We start from the raw sequence: 21648 nt of genomic DNA, 5'->3' as shown, positions 1-21648 counted from the left end.
ATTTACTAACAGATAATAAATAAATAATTTTCCATCTATTGGGAACTTGTGAAGTTTACTTTCCATCAATTTAATAATTTCTTTTGCTTATGGTCCCAGCAGTCTCTCTCATGTTTGTTTATGAACCATATTTTTTCCAGCGCCTATCTAACACATTTGTATACATATCAAATGTGAGTTGGTAATCAATTGATATCTTCCAAGCCATATCTAAATTTCATTGTGCAAATTAAAATTCAAACATATTATAAACTTTAACAAAATGTTACATAAAATATATACAATTAGAATTTAGATGGTAGTTTTGAGAATTCTTTTTTATAGACATTGCAGGCTTCACACGATGTGCCACTCTGTCTTTTGCTTTGTGCTTATCATGGTTGGTCTTCGTTTAACAAATTCCCTTTATTATTGTATTTTAGAGAATAATAATAATAATAATAATAATAATAATAATAATAATAATAATAATAAATCTATATAATAAATAACAAATTGGTATCTTGTTATATTATTTGTTAAATCTTTATTGGATACAATAAGAAAATTTTGGGCACTGCCTTAATTGTGATATTATTGGTCAAAGTCACCAAAGAATATAATCTCATACCAATTGCTTCATACATGACACAAGATCCTAGCTTATAACTTATAAGTTAAAGTATCAATATTTTCATCATCATTTGGCTTAAAGAATATTATAAATTCTAGAATGTCCTATCTATCCGAGATTTCATAATGAACAAGTTTTTTTTTTTTTTTTAAAGTTCCATAATGCTTTAAAGTTTAAACATACTCCTAGCTTATGGTGTGTTTGTGAGTTTGATTTTAAAAAAGAAAAAAATAATAAATAAAAAAGTTTATTTTACTTTTTACACCAAAATTTTTTCTTGTGAACTCTAAATCTTAAACACATTCTTAAATATTTCATATGATATTTTCACTTAGGAATATGAGAGTGGGTATGTTATTAAAGGAAGAGCAATTCATGAAATTGAGAATCATTGTCATAAACATTTAATAATATACGTAGTTGATTTTCATGAAATTGATAATTTAACTTTAGGATGATATTTGTACTCATTTTGCATCTTTCTTTCATATATATATATATATATATATATATATATATATATATATATATATATATATATATATATATATATATATATATATATATATATATCTTAAATCAATTTGGACAAATAATTTAATTAAATTTTTTTTAAAAAAGTTTAAATATAAATATTTATATTAAAAATAGTTTATAAATAAATTATTTTGTTTTTGAATTTTATCATAAAAGTATTTATTTTAAAATTATTTTAATAAATAAGAATGATAAAATAATTTTAAAAATAAAAAAAGTTAATTTTATTTTTATTTTTAAAAAAATTCTTAAACAACTTTTTAAAAAATTAAAAATATATTTAAAAAATTATATCAAACAACATTTATATAACTTTTTAAAAATCAAAAGCTTAAAAAAATAGTTTTTAAAACTTTTAGCACGAATTCTTAATCAACTTTGTATGTTCACATAATAACAAATCTCAATTTTTGTCATTGTATTTATTTTCAATGGTCAATGATTGTTCATTTGACTAAAGCTAAAAACCATATAGGACAATATATCCTTACTCAAAAGGATAAAATAACTCAAATATCCTTATCATTCCAACTTTGTTGGATGACATGTAACGGATATATATAAATAATAATAATAAAATTCTCCTTAAGCTTTTGTTATCTAATTTTCTATTTCACTACATTACTGATATAAAGGGCAACAAATAATTGAATTCATTATAAATATATGGCTAACAGCCAAAAAAACAGATATGGATCTGCCACCAGTAGTTGGGAATAATTCTTTAGTTTCTTATTGAATGAGAGAACTTAATTTCATCTAATTTATATAGATGAAATAATTAAATAAATACCTTAGCTTCATTTCATAGGTAAATTATATTCCTTTAGAGAAATACTATTTTTATATTTCTAAAACATAATTAATGCTTTAAAATATTTACATAAGTTACTTATTATAATTATGCAAATGTTTTTATTTTTTCTATTTAGTGTAATATGGTCGGTAGCTAGGAACTTTCCAAGGAGATTGGATTTGATCTCATCTAATCTGATTTTCATAAGTGATTTAATTTAATCAAATGAATTTAATTAGTATGTAAAGGCTAATTTACTATGGATCATGTGCCTCTCATGTACTGTGTTACATCACTCTTATATTATTATATTAATGAATTAATATGTACTATTTTGTAGTGGGAACACTCTTATTCTTATTGTAAAATTTGCCAAGTCTGACTGACACGCTAGTTATTTATTTATTTATTTATTTTGTTCTTAACAAAATGAACGCAACAACTAACACTACAATAATGATCGAAGATAATGATATATGATAATTTAAAGGATAAAATACATATATAAATTAATTAGCGGTAAATATTATACAATTCTATCTAATTAAAAAATGTTACTTAAATCTTTTAAAAATATATTTTTATGTAAAGAAAAATTTAGAGGCTAATAATTCTATTGAAATTTGGCCAACATTTAACCAACAAAATTAAAGTGAGTATTTTTATATTTTTTGATAAAATTTCGCACCATTAAAATCATTAATAATGATTAATTAATTATTACAAATCACAAAACATGCTAACTCATAGCACTCCTCTGTATGTAATTCGAATAGATCAACCTCATTCGATTTAGACAAACCAACACTAATTCGAATTAGTAGTAATATTTGTGATTCAAATTTGTCTAATTCGAATTATACATATATATATTCTTAGGGTAGTTTCAATGCACATGGTAATTCGAAATAGGCTCTTTCGATTTACACACGGTTTAGGCAGCCCAAAATAACTCGAATTGCATAAATTTTTATAGTGCTCCTAACATTGAGATATATTACAAATTTTTATAATACTTCTAATATTTTTTGAGTAGTTATTTTAATTGTTTTGCATGAAATAAATTATTTTTGTGGTATAATTTAAATAAATTTATTAAAAAAATTATTAAAAAATATATTTACTCAAATTTCAAATACAATACTCTTCTACATAATTAATAATATAAAAATTTAAAAAATTATTTTATCTCATGCGAAGCATTAAAAAAAGATTAAATTTAAATGCAAATATTCATGCATGTACTCAAATTTTATTACTCTACATAATCAATAATAATTTAAAAATTAAAAAAATATTTTATTTCATACAAAAATAATCCAAAAAAATATTTTATTCTATATAAAATAATTTTTAAAAAATAGCTTAAAATGTTAAAAATACTATAAAAATTTATAATGTACTAATAATTTAGATAAATACATGATACAAAAATTAATAATTTAAAAATTAAAAAAATTATTTTAAATTAAAAAAATTAAAAATTAATGGTCTTTCCATGTATAAATAAAAAACATGCAAACAGCTTGTTTCGAATTACTGTGTGCCACAAACTGTGGGATATCCCAAATCTGATTTGAATTCAAAACGATATCCTCGAGACAAAATCAATAAATTGATTGGAGTATCCTCCATGGGCCATAGCTGACAATTCCAACAACTCTTCTCAATGGGAGACCCCAACCACCACGAGAACCACGACGCACCCACTCAAGTGAGTGGGACAACACGCGCCATCATCAGTGTCGTTGACCACAACCTTCCCTACGACGACTACAACCTCTATGACGTCATCTTCCACACCCACACCATCCACACTCTCCTCACCACTTCTCCCTCCCGTGTCGACACCTGGCTCTCTGACACTCTCAACCACCATTCCTCCTCCACCACCACCACCACTGTCCTCGTCGGCCTCGACATCGAGTGGCGTCCTAACTCCCACCGCAACTCCAACAACCCAGTCGCCACTCTCCAGCTCTGCATCGGCAACCGCTGCCTCGTCTTTCAGATCCTTCACTCCCCTTCGGTTCCGCAGTCTCTCGTTGACTTCCTTGTTAACGAGGGACACACTTTTCTCGGCGTGGGAGTCGAGGAGGACGTGGAGAAGCTTCTGGAAGACTACAACCTCAACGTGAAGAATTTCGTTGATTTGAGAAATCTGGCGGAAAACGTGCTGGGTGAGAGTGAGATGAAAAGAGCGGGCCTGAAGAGTCTGGCGGAAAGGGTGCTCGGATTGGAGATCGAGAAGCCTAAAAGAATCAGTCGGAGCCGCTGGGATAACGCGTGGCTCACGGCGGAACAGGTTCAATACGCATGCATTGATGCTTTCGTGTCGTTCGAAGTTGGAAGAATGCTGTATGGGTTTCGAAATGGAAACGGCTTTTGATTTTTTATTTTTTATTTGTGGAATCTATTTCTTCTTGGTATTAATTAGTTGTACAGGTAATGGTTGTGTTGTGACCATCGCCCAGCTGGTTAATTTCTCTTGCAATTTCGGGATCTATCTACTGTAGTTTGTTCTTTTCTTTTAAATCAAGAATTTATGGTTATGATAGATTTCTAGTTGTTTACTCGGTTAAAGTTTTAGTATGAATGATGTTTGAGGACCAAAAAGGTAAGGCAGATTATGCATAACAGAAAGTGACGACGGTATTCACCACAATATGGATTTGGTACTCTCTAAAGGAATAAGACGGTACTCCACCTCCCCTTTCAGCATACCCATTACCCCGGCTTCAATTTTGAATTTTTGATGAACTGCGATTTTTTAAAACACATGTGATGTATTTATGATGATTTTTAGTGGTAAACAGTTTTATGGTTAACATTATATTTAACCAAATTAGTTTAATTTAATTTTTTAATTGATTAATATTTCAAATCAATTTTTAAAAATTGGTTAATTTAATTCACAACAAATTTTAATAACCAAATCAATTCTTAATTTTTATTTTGTTAAACATTATTTTTATGTTAAATTTGATAAAAAAAATAGACAAATTAATTTTATCATTATTTAATAAAAGACATAACAGTCTTTAATGATTTGTAAAACTTTAACATAAAGTCCTCTTTATGTAAATGAACAATACCATGCGAGGACTGATTTGTCTAATGCCATAAAAGTTTAGCAACTTATTTAGTAAGTAAGCTTGGTTAAAGTTTAAAGTATTTACCAAAAGATTTTAGGGACTATTTTAGGTTATTTTTCTTTTTAATTTTGATATTGATAGTTTTTAGGGTAAAAAATCTAAATAAATCAATACTAACCTAAATTTATACAAATTACTTTAGTAAATTTACGTTACATAAATAATTCGACACACTCCAATTCGATTTAGCATGGATGTAGCATAAGTAATAAATGACACACTCGAATTTGATTTACTATGTATTTATTAACATATATAAGTAGATTTATATTCACTCAATTTACTAGGTGCAAACGTATATAAAGAAGATAATAAATAATACATTTAATACTAATTAAAAAAATAATAATTATAAATATTTTTTATAAATTATTAAAAAATCTCATTATAAATTATAACTAATTATTTTTTAACTAATTTAATCAAAATATATTTTTGTCTTTTTGACAAATAAAATATAAATAATTAATTATTAATTAATCTTAGCAATGTATCTTTTATAAATAACACACATAATTTATATAACTTTTGTATATACATTATGTAATTTATAATGTACCTTTTATTTTATAATAATAATAATAATAATAATAATAATAATAATAATAATATTTGAAAGACAAAAAAAATCAGTTAAAATAGTTCAAATTTATTTTATTTAATATTTATTAATTATCATTACAAAATTCAAAATTAATTGATGTTATACTAAAATTAAATACAGAATAAAATAAAAATATTTTTATGTAAGTTGAATATTATTGTGGTCAATAAATCTAATACTAACTGACCAACAAAATATAATATTTTTGATAAATATTTTACTAATTTTAAATTTTAAGATATAAATTTTAATAATATAAATAAATAAGTTATTAACTCAAAATATTAATTAATATTAATAAAAAGTGTTAATCTTAGTATTTTTTTTTAAGAATGCTAAAAGATCAAAAGAACTGTAAATAATTATTTATAGTTTATAATGAGATTTTTTAATAATTTATAGAAAATATTTATAATTATTATTTTTTTATTTATTATTGAATGTACTATTTATTGTATTCATTATATGCATTATTAAATGTACTCTTTACTGTATTCTTTATATACGTTTGCACCATAGTAAATCAAATTAACATGAATCTATTTATATTATGTTAGCAAATATATGGTAAATTAAATAGAACTCATTCGATTTACTAAAAAGCTAACCATGCATGTATAAACCGAATCAGTCTCGTTCAATTTACTAACAACGATGCTAATTTGAATATGGCTGCATCGATTTACATAAAAATATTCATTTGAGATATGCGCATAACGTTTTTTGTTTGGATGATTTGTGTAAATTTAGGTTGACAATGGTTTCAAAAAAAAAAGTTTAAGTGAACCCAACATTAGTTAACATTGCATGTGAACCCCACTTACTTAAGTATACTAATAATCTAACTACTTAGTCAATCAAAATTAGTTAATAACTAATTTTATGAATTTTGTATATATACGTAACATAGTTGATAGGATACCATAAAAAAAATAAAAGAAGCTGAAAGACATGGACAAGCTTGATCCAAACATAAAGGCCCAGCAACTTATGAAGAAGACCAACAGAGAATAATAGATTGTAACTAATACTGTCGGAGCTACTTGGACTCCACGCGAAGGTAACATCTTAGCTCACCAACTCGCAGCGATGGCAGCAAGAAATCAGCTTCAGAGGCAGTGGGCAGTATCTCCGCCTGTACAGGTCAGGAACATAATCAGAAAGGAAGCCGGTTTCGCCAATCTTCACAACAAACATCACAATCAAAATCATGACAACCAGATTTCAGCTTCAACCATCCTTCAACAAGGTCGAAATGATGAAACATTACAGGGGCGGGTGGAATCCGAAACCTGGGTTAGGCATGCATCACAGGGGGATCGGCAGCTTCAACTTACGTCTTCGCTAAGGCCAACGACGGGCTCCAGCAGGGATACTAGCGGCACAACGAGGAAGCTCGATGGTGGGATTGAACCCAGATTTCTGTCTGGGCAGAACCTCGATCGGCACAGGGGCGGCAGCGGAGAAACCATGAACACAAGACCACCATCTGAAGGAAGAATCCAACGAAGCCAAGAAGGAAGCATTACAGGATCAGCACCATGCAAGAAGGTTCCGTTGTCGACGGCGGGGCGCGAAGAAGAAGCATGTCTAACATGATAGAATCGGGCAGAGAGGGTGGAGAGAAGAGCGAATTCGGGTTTAGGGGTAGGGTTCCAGGCTTGGGCGGGTTCGGGTTGCGGGTTGTGATCCGGGTCAGTCTTCTGGCCGTGGCCAAGTCCAAAAAAAAAAAAAGTAACTAATACGATCAAATGGAATTAACAACTCTCAATCTTAAACTACATTCACACTCTTGACCAAAAAAAAAAAAACCTACATTCACACTCATAAATATTCTATCTACTATTTAACTTTTCTCAAGATTGAAATTTAGATACAACATATTAAAAGATAAAGCATATAACCACTCAACCAAAGAAAAAAAAAAAACAACACAAGCTATGGTCATTTTTATACACGTGACGTCACTACTTACGCAAATCATCACATATATTGCCCTATATATGCATTAGCAATATGTGATTATTTCATAACATATATTTATTTATTTGTTGATAATATAGAAATTCCAACTTAATTGTTTATATTGTGCCAGCATCTATCCCCAAGAATGGCGCCTTATTGCTTGTAAACACCATGTGTACTATTATTAATAAAAACATTTAAAAGGAATTATTGAATTAATAACAATCATTGAGATCTTCTCTCATTGAACAAATATTATCATATCACATCAAAATTAAACTCATTATACTTAGCAAATGTGTATATAAAATTATTTGAATTATATGTTTAAGTTTGTTCAAGAAAAATAAAATTGGAGAAAGAGAATGAGAAAGTTGAGAACATTGCAAATGATGCACAACTCATTGCACATTGCAAAGGCAATGGTAACATAATTTTCATTGAAGCTCTTTTTTTTTTCACAATACTTTTTTGGACTACCCTCATTTTTGTGTATACTACTACCACTTACTAGGGGGCATCATCATCAACCACTAAAGTTGGAAAAACCAAAAAGAACCAAAAAAAAAAGATGATGTATTGAATTTCCTACGGTTCCTAAAATGCCCATGTGTGACTCTTATATATTTATATATAATAATATTTACCCAAAATACATATAATAAATAAACCAAAAAATAAAGCTATTGTAGGATTTTAATTTTTTTCTTCATCAATTTCCTCCAACTACTAATTAAGAGTCTTGATCTTTGATCATTTAGTCACATGGCAACTTCTGATTCAGGCACGTAATTTAGCCTCTCTTCCCAAACCAACTTGGATACAACCTCATCTTGTTCAGGTACATGTTCCTGTTTAATTTCCAAAAACAAAAAAAAAATATTTATTTATTTTTTTTATTATTGTTTATTAATTAACCTCAAACTCAATAAAGACATGTAACATATTATCATGCCCCCACTTGCTATAATAGCAACTTGCATGAACAAAAAGTATCACACCTTTACTATCATGATATGATTTTCCCATTATTTTATTTTATTTTTTAAAATCAACTTAAATTAAACCCAAGTTGAATAATTAACCTTTAAGTCTTTGTTTGGTTGAAAGTTGAAACATCTAAAAGAATATGAACATATGTGGCATTATTGGCCCACTTGGTTTAGCAATAGCAAAAAAAAGGGTACATAATTTCATTTCATTTTTTTTTTGTGGATAATAAATTAATGATAACCGTAAATCCAAATTGGATAAATAACGAACCAAATAGTAGTCAAAACAAAATAAATAAACAAGTAATCAATCTAAATGGGACAAAGCCTCTCATTTTGAAAAAAAAATATTATATACACATAAAAATCAATTATCATTTATATATTTATGAATATATATAAATAAATAATATATATTAATTAAAGTGAAAATTCAGTCGACTCTACGTGAAGTTGATAACTGAAAGCCGTTAGATGATTTGACTGATTTGACTAAATTTTTATCTAACGGCTCTCGATTATTAACTTCACGTGAACATAAAGTCTACTCACGTGAAGTCGACTGCAGTTGAGTTTTCACACAAAAACTTGAAGATGATTATGATTATTAATTTGAAAAGTGAAATTAAAGGATGAGTACCTCAAGTTCTGTGACCAATTGTTTGGCTGTGGGAGCTGACACAATTATGCGACGTGCCTTTGGAGAAATAAAGCCTTCATCAACGGCTTTGTCTATGAAACTTAACAATGAATTGTAAAACCCATCCACATTCAACAGCCCCACCTACACCACCACATTAATAATTTAATTAAATTACTATCATTAAAAATTATATAATTTTATTCTAAATATATATTAACCAGTCTTCCATTTGACCAACAACTTCATTTGTTTTTGTGTTAATTAATATTAATTATACATATTTATCAAAATAGTGGCATGTCTTTCTCCAATTCAAACGGAGAACCATCAAATAATGTAACGTGACAACGATTAACTATAACAAAATCCTAGACTATCTTCTCATGTGAATCTTTCAAATTTAATTTAAATATGATGATACCCTATCATCGAATCGTGTTATTATTATTGTCCTAACATGATCAAACATTAAACCGTATTAAGGTTAACAAGACACAATTAGAAAATTAACTAAGACGCGTATCTTAGTAACATGACAACATTATAATATATAAAAAAATTAGTCTTGGAACAACCTTATAATTAATATATATAAGAAAATTATGGAGACAATGAAATAATGACATTGAATATTGCATATCATGCAACATGTGGAGGCAAAGTTGATGAAGGAAACATTAACAAATACATTTTGACTTGATAATTTTTTTCCAAAAAAAACAAGTTCTATGTTTATAGGTGTATTCCATTATAGAGAGATCACCATATTATTAAATTAAAAAGTGTTGCATACATATAGTTTTGTAATTAAAATATCATATATTCCATTCCCACCTTTCAGGCATGTATATCTTTCATGGTTACATAATCTATAATATTATGTTAGTTAAAGTTGTATTATGACACTAATTTTGGTCAACCAAGTACATAACTAACGTCATTAGTATCTCCCCTTATCTACAATAATATTAGAAGAGAGAAAACAGAATAAAATAGCATAAATAAGAAAGAAAATAACATGTCATCAATGACCTAATATAACTTGATTTATCCATTCACATTTAAAAAGAATTAAATAAATAATGTAGTTTCATATATTATTACCGGTTTGCTATGGATACCAAGCTGAGCCCATGTAATAATTTCCAGCAATTCCTCAAGTGTTCCATAACCACCTAAATGTTTGAAAATAACAAAACATTATTCGTTTAAAAAAAAATAACTAATAACAAAACCTAAGAAGGGTGTCTTGAACATAACTATTAGAGTATATATTCAAATAAATCCGTAAAAAAAATTATTATATATATTAAAATTTTTAAATTTTATAAAAGTAAGATGTATAAATTATTATTTTAATAAGACTCGTTGATTTTACTTAGAAAAATACTTTCTCAAAAAAGTAAGATGAAAAGACTTATATATCTTATTTTTATAAAATCTAGAAACTTTAGTGTAATAACTTTTTAAGGACAACCGACAAATTAATTTAAAAAACTATGTGAGTATATAGTCTAATTATTTTTATATTTTTAAAATATGATGGATGATATCATATTTTTGATATTTTTGACAATATATATATCGATTCAGAATACGATAATAATTATGTTCAAATACCAGGTAGGGCAATGAAGGCATCAGCTTGACGAGCCATCTCAGCTTTCCTTTGGTGCATATCAGATACTGCTCTCACTTCACCAATTGGATCACCAGTTATCTACATTATTTCCAACATTCAAATTAATTAATCAACTAATTTAATTTACATATGAATTAACATTGTATCAATAAGCTTATTAGTCATCATTGATGAGGTATTTTATGTTAGGGAAACACTTATTCAGAAGATAATGATTTTTTTTAAATTTAAAATAAACTAAATTGAACTAAGATGATCATGTCATCGATTACACATAAAAGGACATAATGCAACAAATTAAAAAAATAATTAGAACCGAGATTAATTAATTTTAGTTACCTCTCTTGGCATGAGACTTTTGGGGATAACCCTGTTACAAAGAAATTAACAACGTTAAGCCTTCACTCAAAAGAAGAATAAATATATAATATATATATATTAATTAAAAGATGAATTATTAATTAAAAATTTTAATTTTTATTTATTGTCAATATAAAATAATTTTATACGTGTATTTAATTACATAATATCATTTCAGTAAAACTAACTATTTTATATTGATCGCATGTAAATAATCATAAAATCAGATGTAATTATACGACTATGCATACAACCTTTTGCAATATTTAGAATTATTGATAAAAGGAACAACTTCTTTAGACCAAGTGACCAACAATAATGATGAAACAAAACATAAACATGGATGAATAAAAAAATATAAGCATGTCTTCAAAGTAGGGTACGTAGTGAAAACATAAAAGAAACAAAACGGTGGCTCCAATTCCTACGCCAAAGAACCTTCTACCTTAGAAATTAGGACTAAAAGGGATTCACCTTTATCCAATAAAGTTTCTAAACCATCAATAAAAAATTAAAGGTCACACACTATTACTTATTTTAATCAATAAATAAATTAAGACCTACATATGTTTAGGAACGATTAATTAAGAACTATATGTGTTTAGCTGTCCAAAAATAATTAATCTAATACAAGTAATGAATAGAAAGCCAAACAAACCGCAAATGATCATAATGTAATTTACATTTCTTTTTTTTTTCAAAATTGGGAAAAAAATTTCTTAAAAGAAAAAATATTGAAGAATTGTCCCACGTTGCAAGCATTTGATCCAATGATGTCTTATAGGAAACAAGAAAACACGCATGGGTCACAAGGTAACATAGAAGGAATACAACACACTTTTCTAGTAATCACCAAAATGATTAACTTTGTCTATCATCACACACACATACTTATACATATATAAAAGCAAAAAAAGAAAAAAGTTAGTGGTAAATAAAATCTACAAAAAAGTGTTAGCTTATCCTAAAAAAATACATCATTTCTTTTGTATTTATACCATAAGCTAGGGTTTGTTATCACCTCATGCATATTTTTTAAGTTTCTATTTACATTATGTGTTAGCATAATATATTGTAATTATCAAAATAGTATATAGATATATATATGAAATTATTGTGATAAATGTGTACTATTAAATAATAATTTAATCAATTATATATATATATATATAATATTAAAAACTCAAGTTCAATCAACTTCACGTGAAATTGATAACAGAATCTCAAACTACGGCACCTGAATTTTCACCATATCATTTTCACCATATAAAATTATTCAGCTAAACATGACAAACAATTTAAAGATTTACAATATTAGCTTGTGAGAATAACCACCTAAATTAAATTTATATGGATTGAAATTTGAAGATGAAATGTTGAGAGAGAGGGGAAGAGAACAAACCCTAGGACATGGCGGCCACCATCATGAACAGCCTGAGAAACAAGCCCCATCAACCCCACACTCCCACCTCCATACACAAGATCAATCCTTTTCTCAACCTTCACAATAAAAAATTAAATATTAAATAAAAATAAAATAGACGCGTGTCACTAAAACCTCATCATGATAACGAAAAACAAAACCAATATCACATGTTTTTATTATATTCATTTTAGTGGAGAGATTGGTGATAGGCAATAAAATCATTCCAACCATGTAAATAGCAAATGAAATAGAAATAAAACAAATAATTTCCTTTTTTTTTTTCTTGGTCATGTAAAATTGTTGGAGTGTAATGATACCAAGATTGCACGTTTGGCCTCCTAGAAACTAGAGAAATGCAGAAAGTACGAATTTGGTTTCATAGTTTCCATTTATTTTCTTTCTTATAATTATTATTCATGCAATCTATTCTTTCTATTTATTCAATAATTAAAAAAATGTGCAATAAGATGAATACACAGAATATTTTTATTTTTGTTATTTACATGGAAAAATTAAAAAAATATTATAAAGAAAATAATATGGATCATGCAAGAAGGCTGCACAACTGACAGAAAGTTTCCAGCTAGAAGCTAGCTAGCAAAATATCTCTCTCTCTCTCTCTCTCTCTCTCTCTCTCTCTCTCTCATGACAAACTTGTAACCTAATTAATAACCATCTTCTCATTCTTCAACGATCATCATACCCTAGCGTTGAGGCTGAGTATTCATTATTGAGCCTTAAACTAATAAATAATAATAATAATAATAATAATAATAATAATAATAATAATAATAATAATAAGAAAAGAAAGTGGAAGAAGCAACAATCACCCACTAACTTCAGAATAAGAAACAAGAGCATGTATCGTTTTTTGGTAACTAAATAAATCCAAAATATAAAAGATTAAAAAGATTCAAACAATAAAAGGTTGAAAAATGGAGAAAATTAAATAAAGGTAAAAGTAAAAAATAATGGACTAAGATTTTCTCTCAAGAGTAAGAGCAAAATCTTTAAAAATAAGACATAAAAAAGATTAAAATCTAGTTGATATCACATACATAGAAGCAAAAAGAACAAATAAAGAAAAAACAGATTAAAGAAAAACAAGAAGAAGAAGAAGAAGAAGCAAAGTTAAATTAAAACTATGAAAACATTATTTATTTATTTATTAATTATTAATAATTACCAGCTCTTTTCCAAGTTGAACAGCAGCTTCCTGGTAACTAGCTTTGTTTCCGGAACTGCTTCCACAATACACACAAATCCTCTTGAACCTTGATTTGGTTTCTTCCATTTTTTGTGAGAAGCCTAATAAAAACAACCACAAAAAGGGTATGAATGAATGAATCAATTTGAAGGAAGCTTTTTGTTTTGTATGTGTGTGAAAGAGAGAACAAGGTGTGACTAATTTGATGCTTATGTATGTGTTTATATATATATATAAGCATGTCCCCTCTTAAAAGCTTATACCCCACATCACAAGCCTCTTAACCAATTACATTTTTTATTTTCTATGAAAAATAAAAACCATTTGGCTTTGGGCTTATTTATTTATTTGCTCCGAAATTATGGAAACGGACTCGTTTTAAAGTTTTATATTCCTTTTGACCGAAGGTGCAAAAGCGAAATAGACGCAACGATTTTCATTAATTATCTAACAATAACAATAAGGGTAATTTAATTTGAAATTTTTTTTATTGAAGATTTAGATTTTACAATCTTAAATATAAATTTTCGAAATTATTCTATATAGATTCTTGTTTCATATATATTTTTGTGAAAACTAAGGTGCAGTTGACTTCACGTGAAGTTAATAGTTAAAAGTCATTTCTCACGATTCTTAGTTCGACTGAATTTTCACCATATTTTTTATTATCCGACAGATAACTAATTTAATAATTAACTTTTTGTATACATAAAAATCAGAATTAAAAAAGATATCTAAAAGAGTTTTGCTCTTTATATTTATAATTTTTAAATGTTAAAAATCTTAAAAATTTACTATCTAATTTTATCTTGATTCGTAGGATATGATCCTGATTTGGGTGTATATATTTTTAAATAGACTTTTTATGAGCAAATCAGTCATACAAAACATAATTAATATGTAATTCTTTTATAAAAATCAAATTTACAGATCCTCTATTAATAGCTAAAACTCTTGTGTTAATTTTTTTCTTTGGTGACTACTCGTGTTAATTTTAAATTCAAATATAATTGTTGGTTATATATAAAAATGTTAAAATGAATTATTATAGAAGCCTAGATTAAATATAAGATTTTATTTATTTATATCTTTTTATTTTAGTTTAAAAGGTTATATCATTTATTCTTTTGACCTAAAATAGTTACTAAAAATTAAAATAGCTCCTGCAGCACAAAATGAAAAGTTAAATTATTGATTAAATAACAACTTAACAAAACCGTGTATGAAGTATGAACATAGAGATTTTACTCGAATCGGAGTTTTTAATTTAATTTTTTCTTATCAGGATCAAGATACTCGAATCAGGATCTGAGAGTTATTTAAACAGAACTTTTCTCTACCAAATAAAAGTATATATTAAAAGAGAAAAGCTTAGTATACAAGCGATTAGGGCTTGTAACTATTACAAGTTCATTAACGCCTAATCCACTAAAACGCGCTGCAACTCCTACGTCACTTACACGCGCTATACAAAGATCCTGCGTTTGTATAACTACCAAATTTAAAAGATTTGTTTCCTTCTTTGTTTTCTTTCTTTTCAAATTTCATCGTTCTTCTTCTCGCACGTCTTCCCCTGGTTTTTCGATCGTTCTTTTCCTCTCCTTTCTCATTTGTTTGTTCTTCGTCATTGACGTTAGTTTTTCTCTCTGTAACTCCAGCTTCGTTTTGACATGGTGTATTTATAGTTTTTGACATGGTGTATTCTGCAACCTCTCTGTTGTTGATGACCAGTTTGTTCCGAAGGTTGGAATGACCTTTACCACACTTGAAAAAGCTGGAAAATTTTACAGGAACTATACCAAGATTGCAGGTTTTTCTACAAGAGTTCGGAGCACAAATAGAAAGGAAAACGAGATTAAGAATCAATTAATTACATGTAGCAGAGAGGGAAAATGAAACTCTCATAGCAAAGACTCATTTGATATGAATTGGAATGATTTTCTGCTAAACTTTGGTCTTGTGGACAACAAGTGGCTTTCATGTAGTGTTGGGTTAAAATCTGCAGCAGAGGTGTAAATTTAATTTTTTATCAGGTGTATTTATAGTCTGTGTTTGGGTGTATTATGCAGATCTCTATGCAGACCGTCATATATGGGTTCCAATCTATCTGGATCACCACTTCATATTATAGTACCTGTAAATCAGACATTTTGAATACACCAGAGTTTAATTAATTTTGGTCTTGTGGACAACAAGTGGCTTTCGGGTAGTGTTGGGTTAAAATCTGCAGCAGAGGTGTAAATTTAATTTTTTATCGGGTGTATTTATAGTCTGTGTTTGGGTGTATTATGCAGATCTCTATGCAGACCGTCATATATGGGTTCCAATCTATCTAGATCACCACTTCATAATATAGTACCTGTAAATCAGACATTTTGAATACACTAGAGAGAGTTTAATTAATTTTGATCTTGTGGACAACAAGTGGCTTTCAGGTAGTGTTGGGTTAAAATCTGCAGCATCGGGTGTATTTATAGTCTGTATTTGGGTGTATTATGCAGATCTCTATGCAGACCGTCATATATGGGTTCCAATCTATCTGGATCACCACTTCATATTATCGTACCTGTAAATCAGACATTTTGAATACACTAGAGAGAGTTTAATTAATTTTGAACTTGTGGACAACAAGTAGCTTTCAGGTAGTGTTGGGTTAAAATCTGCAGCAGAGGTGTAAATTTAATTTTTTATCGGGTGTATTTATAGTCTGTGTTTGGGTGTATTATGCAGATCTCTATGCAGACCGTCATATATGGGTTCCAATCTATCTGGATCACCACTTCATATTACAGTACCTGTAAATCAGACATTTTGAATACACCAGAGAGAGTTTAATTAATTTTGGTCTTGTGGACAACAAGTGGCTTTCAGGTAGTGTTGGGTTAAAATCTGCAGCAAGGGTGTAAATTTAATTTTTTATCGGGTGTATTTATAGTCTGTGTTTGGGTGTATTATGCAGATCTCTATGCAGACCGTCATATATGGGTTCCAATCTATCTGGATCACCACTTCATATTATAGTACCTGTAAATCAGACATTTTGAATACACCAGAGAGAGTTTAATTAATTTTGGTCTTGTGGACAACAAGTGGCTTTCAGGTAGTGTTGGGTTAAAATCTGCAGCAGAGGTGTAAATTTAATTTTTTATCGGGTGTATTTATAGTCTGTGTTTGGGTGTATTATGCAGATCTCTATGCAGACTGTCATATATGGGTTCCAATCTATCTGGATCACCACTTCATATTATAGTACCTGTAAATCAGAAATTTTGAATACACTAGAGAGAGTTTAATTAATTTTGGTCTTGTGGACAACAAGTGGCTTTCAGGTAGTATTGGGTTAAAATCTGCAGCAGATGTGTAAATTTAATTTTTTATCGGGTGTATTTATAGTCTGTGTTTGGGTGTATTATGCAGACCGTCATATATGGGTTCCAATCTATCTGGATCACCACTTCATATTATAGTACCTGTAAATCAGACATTTTGAATACACCAGAGAGAGTTTAATTATGGAAAAAAAAAATTACTTATAATTGGATCAAATATATTTACACCATGTATGTGTTCAATTTCTTAGAACAAGAAGATCAATAAAACCTAGAAGAACATAGAAGAACAGTAAAACATAGTTCTTCGATTTCGAAATCAGAAACAGAAATGTGGAAAATGTACAAGATGAGTAAAACAATAACGTACCTTGAATAATATTTTGTTGATGGTTTCTGATATTATTCGCGACGAGTTCAAATGTCTCTTCAGTTTGGAATGTTGCTCGAAACTTGAGGATTTGTGTTATCTTTGAAGGAGAAGAGGAAGAGTGAGCCATAACGAGCGGTTTTTTTGAAGCGTAATCGTTCGAGTGACGCGCGTGAAATTGATGCTCCATTTAAAGGGAGGGAGTGCGCGTGGATTAAACCTGAGTTGGGCCAACTTGTAAGGATTGTATACGTTATTTGCTTGTATGTGTAGCGGAGCCCATATTAAAAAACAATGATTATTTACCAATAGTATAATTAACAAGTTAATCCACATGTCTCCTAAATGCACCACTTATATCGGGATGTAATATTTTAATTTAGAGTATTTACTCATTTTGATTCTGAGGCCTGTTACACATACAAATCTTTTTTAATTTACAAATTATACAAATTGCTCCAAATCAAAAAAAAAAAAACCACGCGCCCCTTCTTTTCCGCCACTTCTTCCTTGACGCCATGCTCGCCGTTCAAGGTAACTGCAATTCACAACTCTAGTGTTGAAAAAAATTAGTGTTAGCTAATTATTTTTTGTTGTGCTTGAAATCAATAAGCTCTTTGTACTTGTAGATGTTGTACACTTGGCTTCCCTTTGCCATCAACATGATTGCAACGATGGATTATCAACTTCTAAGTGTGTGTTTGGATTACAGTTTGCAAACCAGAGTTTGCATAAAATTGATTTTGTAAAATTGATTTTGATGATAAGTTAGTTTGGGTTAACGTGATTTATGTTTAGTAATCTTTATATCAAAATTGATTATAGTAAAATAAATGTTGTTTGGATTATACTACTCAAAATCACTTTTAGATGAAAAATTATTAAAATAGACATCAATTTTATATACCTGCAAAATCAGAATACTATAAAAAATAATATAAAAAATATTTATCATATAAATAAAATAAATACAATAAAAAATAAAAATATAAAAGAGAGTACTATAAATTTTATAATGTCACACAAAAAGAAAATATTCTATAATTTTTTTTAGTATCGTCAGTACTCTTTAATTTAGTATTATTTTAGACTATAAATTTTTATTATTTACGACTCTATTGTTACTTATAATTAATTTTTTATTTATTTTGTCCTTTTTTTATAGGATCATAATTTATATTATTCAAAATTTTGATAATAAACGTAGTATATAATAATTACAATTACAATTACAAATTTTACAAATTCAGAATAAAAAATAAAAAAATTAATACAAAACAAAAATAGAGTACATCAAAGAATAAAAAAAATTATACAGATAAGAAATAATAAAAATTCCATAAAACCAACAACATATATCATATGAACAAAAAAATACCATCAAACGTAAATAAAATTCATATGAATAAAATCAAATAAAAATAAAAAAATTTCAATTTGTTAGTGATTGAAATAAATTTGAACGATTTTGATGAAAAAAATGGAACTAAAAAATTATGAAGAAATAGAAAGTACTACAAAGAATGACTGTGAAGATAATAGTTACTAGTATCATTCTTATAGAAGAAAATGAAGGGTAGGGTTAGTAAAAAAGAAATATTTTAGCTTCTCCTAAACATGAAACCTGAAACGTGAAATGCAGAAGCTACAAATTTGAGCTTCTCCTAAACGTGGGTTCAGAGGCAGAATCAATTCTGCGTTCACAAAGATAAAAATTGCCAAACATCAAAGTGAAACTTTCAAGAAGCTCAAACGGGCTTCTCTCCTCCCTAACGTGTTTGCCAAACACACCCTAAGTTCACGATTAAGTGTTTCTGCGACTCGTTCTCCGAAATAGGAGATCTACCGGCAACGCTCAAACCGGTGGATGGCTATGGTTTATTGATTTACTAGAAAAAAGAAAAAACATTATTCAAGGTACTATTTTACTATTTTTCTATATTTTTTAGATTGTCTCTGCCATGTGTTTCATCCTTAACCAGCAAAATATTAAAAGATTTCAAGAAGAAATATATTGTTTCCTCCTGTTTTGGGTGTATTTTTTAAATTCTTTAGGTGTATTTGTGTAATCCTCTAGGTATATTTCTGTAACTGTTTGGGTGTATTTCTGTAACTATTTAATAGGTGGATTTCGTTCAGACTTATAAAGCTTGTAAATGTAAAACACTTGTATGTAGAGATTAATCCTTTGATTCTCAAAAAATTTTAGACTAGACACTTTAGTTTTTAACTAAAATTAATTACTCGATTGGTTCTTAACAATTAATTCCTTCAGTCACTTAGGTCCCTGGTTTCATCAACTCTAATGAAAGACAAAATGGTCCCTGTCAACTCTAAGAGGGGACAAAATGATCCCCGACAACTCTAATAGGGAATAAAATGATCTATGATCCCTTTGTTCGAAAACGACACTGTTCTTCTCCAATTTTCATCGTATCTCGCATAACCCAAACATTCACACCTCTTTCTTCATATTCGCAGTCTTTTTTTCCATCTTTTCCTTCATTCTCTTCAGCTCCAATATCAAGCCATGGTGTAACTGTCATATGTGTCGCATCTACCTCAACATGTCATGGACCACATACTTCATAATTCTCTGTGACTGGTACACCCACTTCCTCCGCACTTCATCCACTAGAAGCATCAACTTCCATGTCGTCGATAACAGCATCACCTCCAACCCTGAATATCAACCACATCCTCAACACCAAGTTCCACAACTATCTCAAAGGCATGTCTTTCTCCACTCTTCAACAAGCAATATAGATTATTGGATATTAGGATATCGTGAGAAGATTATCTTTCGACATCATATGCAAATTCTCATTTGAAATGGACCCCGAGTACTTCATTCATTCTTTTCCAGAGTCCAAGTTGGCAGACAGTTTCGACCTCGCATCCAAGTTATCAGTGCAACGAGTAATGTTGTCGTTACCACTCATATGAAAACTGAAGTGATTACTGAATATTGGTTCGAAGAAGAAGCTAAAGGAAGCGGTTGGAGTGATAGACAATGTGGTCATGGAAATGATAGGGCAGAGGAGGGGGGAGATGGTGACGGCGACGAGTTTTAACGAATCAGATTTGCTGTCTAGATTCATGAGATATATTGAAGATGAGTTGAGAATTTTTTTTCTTATGAATATTAAAGTTGTAGAGTGTGTATTGTGTAGCTTGAAGTTACAGTACTAAATTGTTAGTGTTATGCGAGATATGATGGAAATTAGAAGAGACAATGTCATTTCTGAACAGAGGAGGTTAGGGACCATTTTGTCCCATGTTAGTGTTGTCAGAAATTATTTTGTCTTTCGTTAGAGTTGACGGAGTAAAGAATCTAAATGATTGATGAAATTAATTATTAGGGACCAATCAAAAAATTAATTTTAGTTGAGAACTAAAATGTCTGATTTAAAATTCTTTGAGAATTAAAATAAGTAAATACTCTTTATTTTATTTTTATCCCATAAAGTAATTTAGTCTGTTTTTGGTTTGCGAAAATTTCACATATAATTATTTTTATATAAAATTATTAATTAAAAATTATTAAATAATTTAATATATTTAATTAAATTGTTATCTAATCATTTTTTTTAATTTTATATGAACATAACTACTATATATGAGGGTTTATCTTATTTAATTATTTTTCTTTAAAAGTTATGAGTATAAAAAATGAATTTAAAAAAATATACGATATACTTTGTATATATTCTCCTCGTATATTTTCAGAATATTTTAATAAAAATATTACATTTACTAAATAATAAATAAAATATTTTCTTTTTTATAACACATTAATATAATATGAATATAGACTAGGCTAAAAATTTTATTATGAAAGATAAATGTGTATAATTCAAATTTGTTGAGTGCATGTGATTTTATTTTGATATGGGAATAAGTAATTGCAGAGTCTGATTATTTTGTAAGTTAATTTTTAAAATTTGTTTAATATCAGAGGGTCCAATTTGTTTGTTGTGATTTAAAAAAAAAATCATAAATCGGAGGG

General features: G+C 28.4%; 2 protein-coding genes across 2 annotated transcripts; one reads left to right on the top strand and one right to left on the bottom strand.

Annotated features, from left to right (window-relative positions):
• The first annotated feature begins 3439 nt into the window (after positions 1–3439).
• LOC112758074 (3'-5' exonuclease-like) lies at positions 3440–4503 on the top strand. Its single transcript, XM_025806654.3, has one exon. It carries the CDS (start codon positions 3616–3618, stop codon positions 4333–4335), a length of 720 nt encoding a protein of 239 aa, XP_025662439.1. The 5' UTR covers positions 3440–3615; the 3' UTR covers positions 4336–4503.
• A 3557-nt stretch (positions 4504–8060) lies between these two features.
• On the bottom strand, positions 8061–14159 carry LOC112758064 (cytokinin riboside 5'-monophosphate phosphoribohydrolase LOG7). The gene is made up of 7 exons (XM_025806643.3): positions 13920–14159; positions 12710–12807; positions 11287–11317; positions 10926–11025; positions 10410–10480; positions 9303–9446; positions 8061–8521 (listed from the first exon to the last, which is right to left on the bottom strand). Exons 1-7 carry the CDS (start codon positions 14025–14027, stop codon positions 8432–8434), a joined length of 642 nt encoding a protein of 213 aa, XP_025662428.1. The 5' UTR covers positions 14028–14159; the 3' UTR covers positions 8061–8431.
• Positions 14160–21648: the final 7489 nt, after the last annotated feature.

The sequence above is a fragment of the Arachis hypogaea genome, chromosome 2, assembly GCF_003086295.3.
Source record: "Arachis hypogaea cultivar Tifrunner chromosome 2, arahy.Tifrunner.gnm2.J5K5, whole genome shotgun sequence".
NCBI lineage: Eukaryota > Viridiplantae > Streptophyta > Magnoliopsida > Fabales > Fabaceae > Arachis > Arachis hypogaea.
Note: the sequence above shows the minus strand (reverse complement) of the source record. Positions and strands in the feature narration are given on the sequence as shown.

Bases quoted from the DNA above. Each gene is read 5' to 3' on its own strand.
- LOC112758074 (XM_025806654.3), top strand. From the start codon at position 3,616: ATGGGAGACCCCAACCACCACGAGAACCACGACGCACCCACTCAAGTG.
- LOC112758064 (XM_025806643.3), bottom strand. From the start codon at position 14,027: ATGGAAGAAACCAAATCAAGGTTCAAGAGGATTTGTGTGTATTGTGGA. The intron at 12,808-13,919 runs GTAATTATTAAT...TTTATTGTGAAG, and splicing joins TTCAACTTGGAAAAGAGCTG to GTTGAGAAAAGGATTGATCT. The intron at 11,026-11,286 runs GTAACTAAAATT...GAAATAATGTAG, and splicing joins AAAGTCTCATGCCAAGAGAG to ATAACTGGTGATCCAATTGG.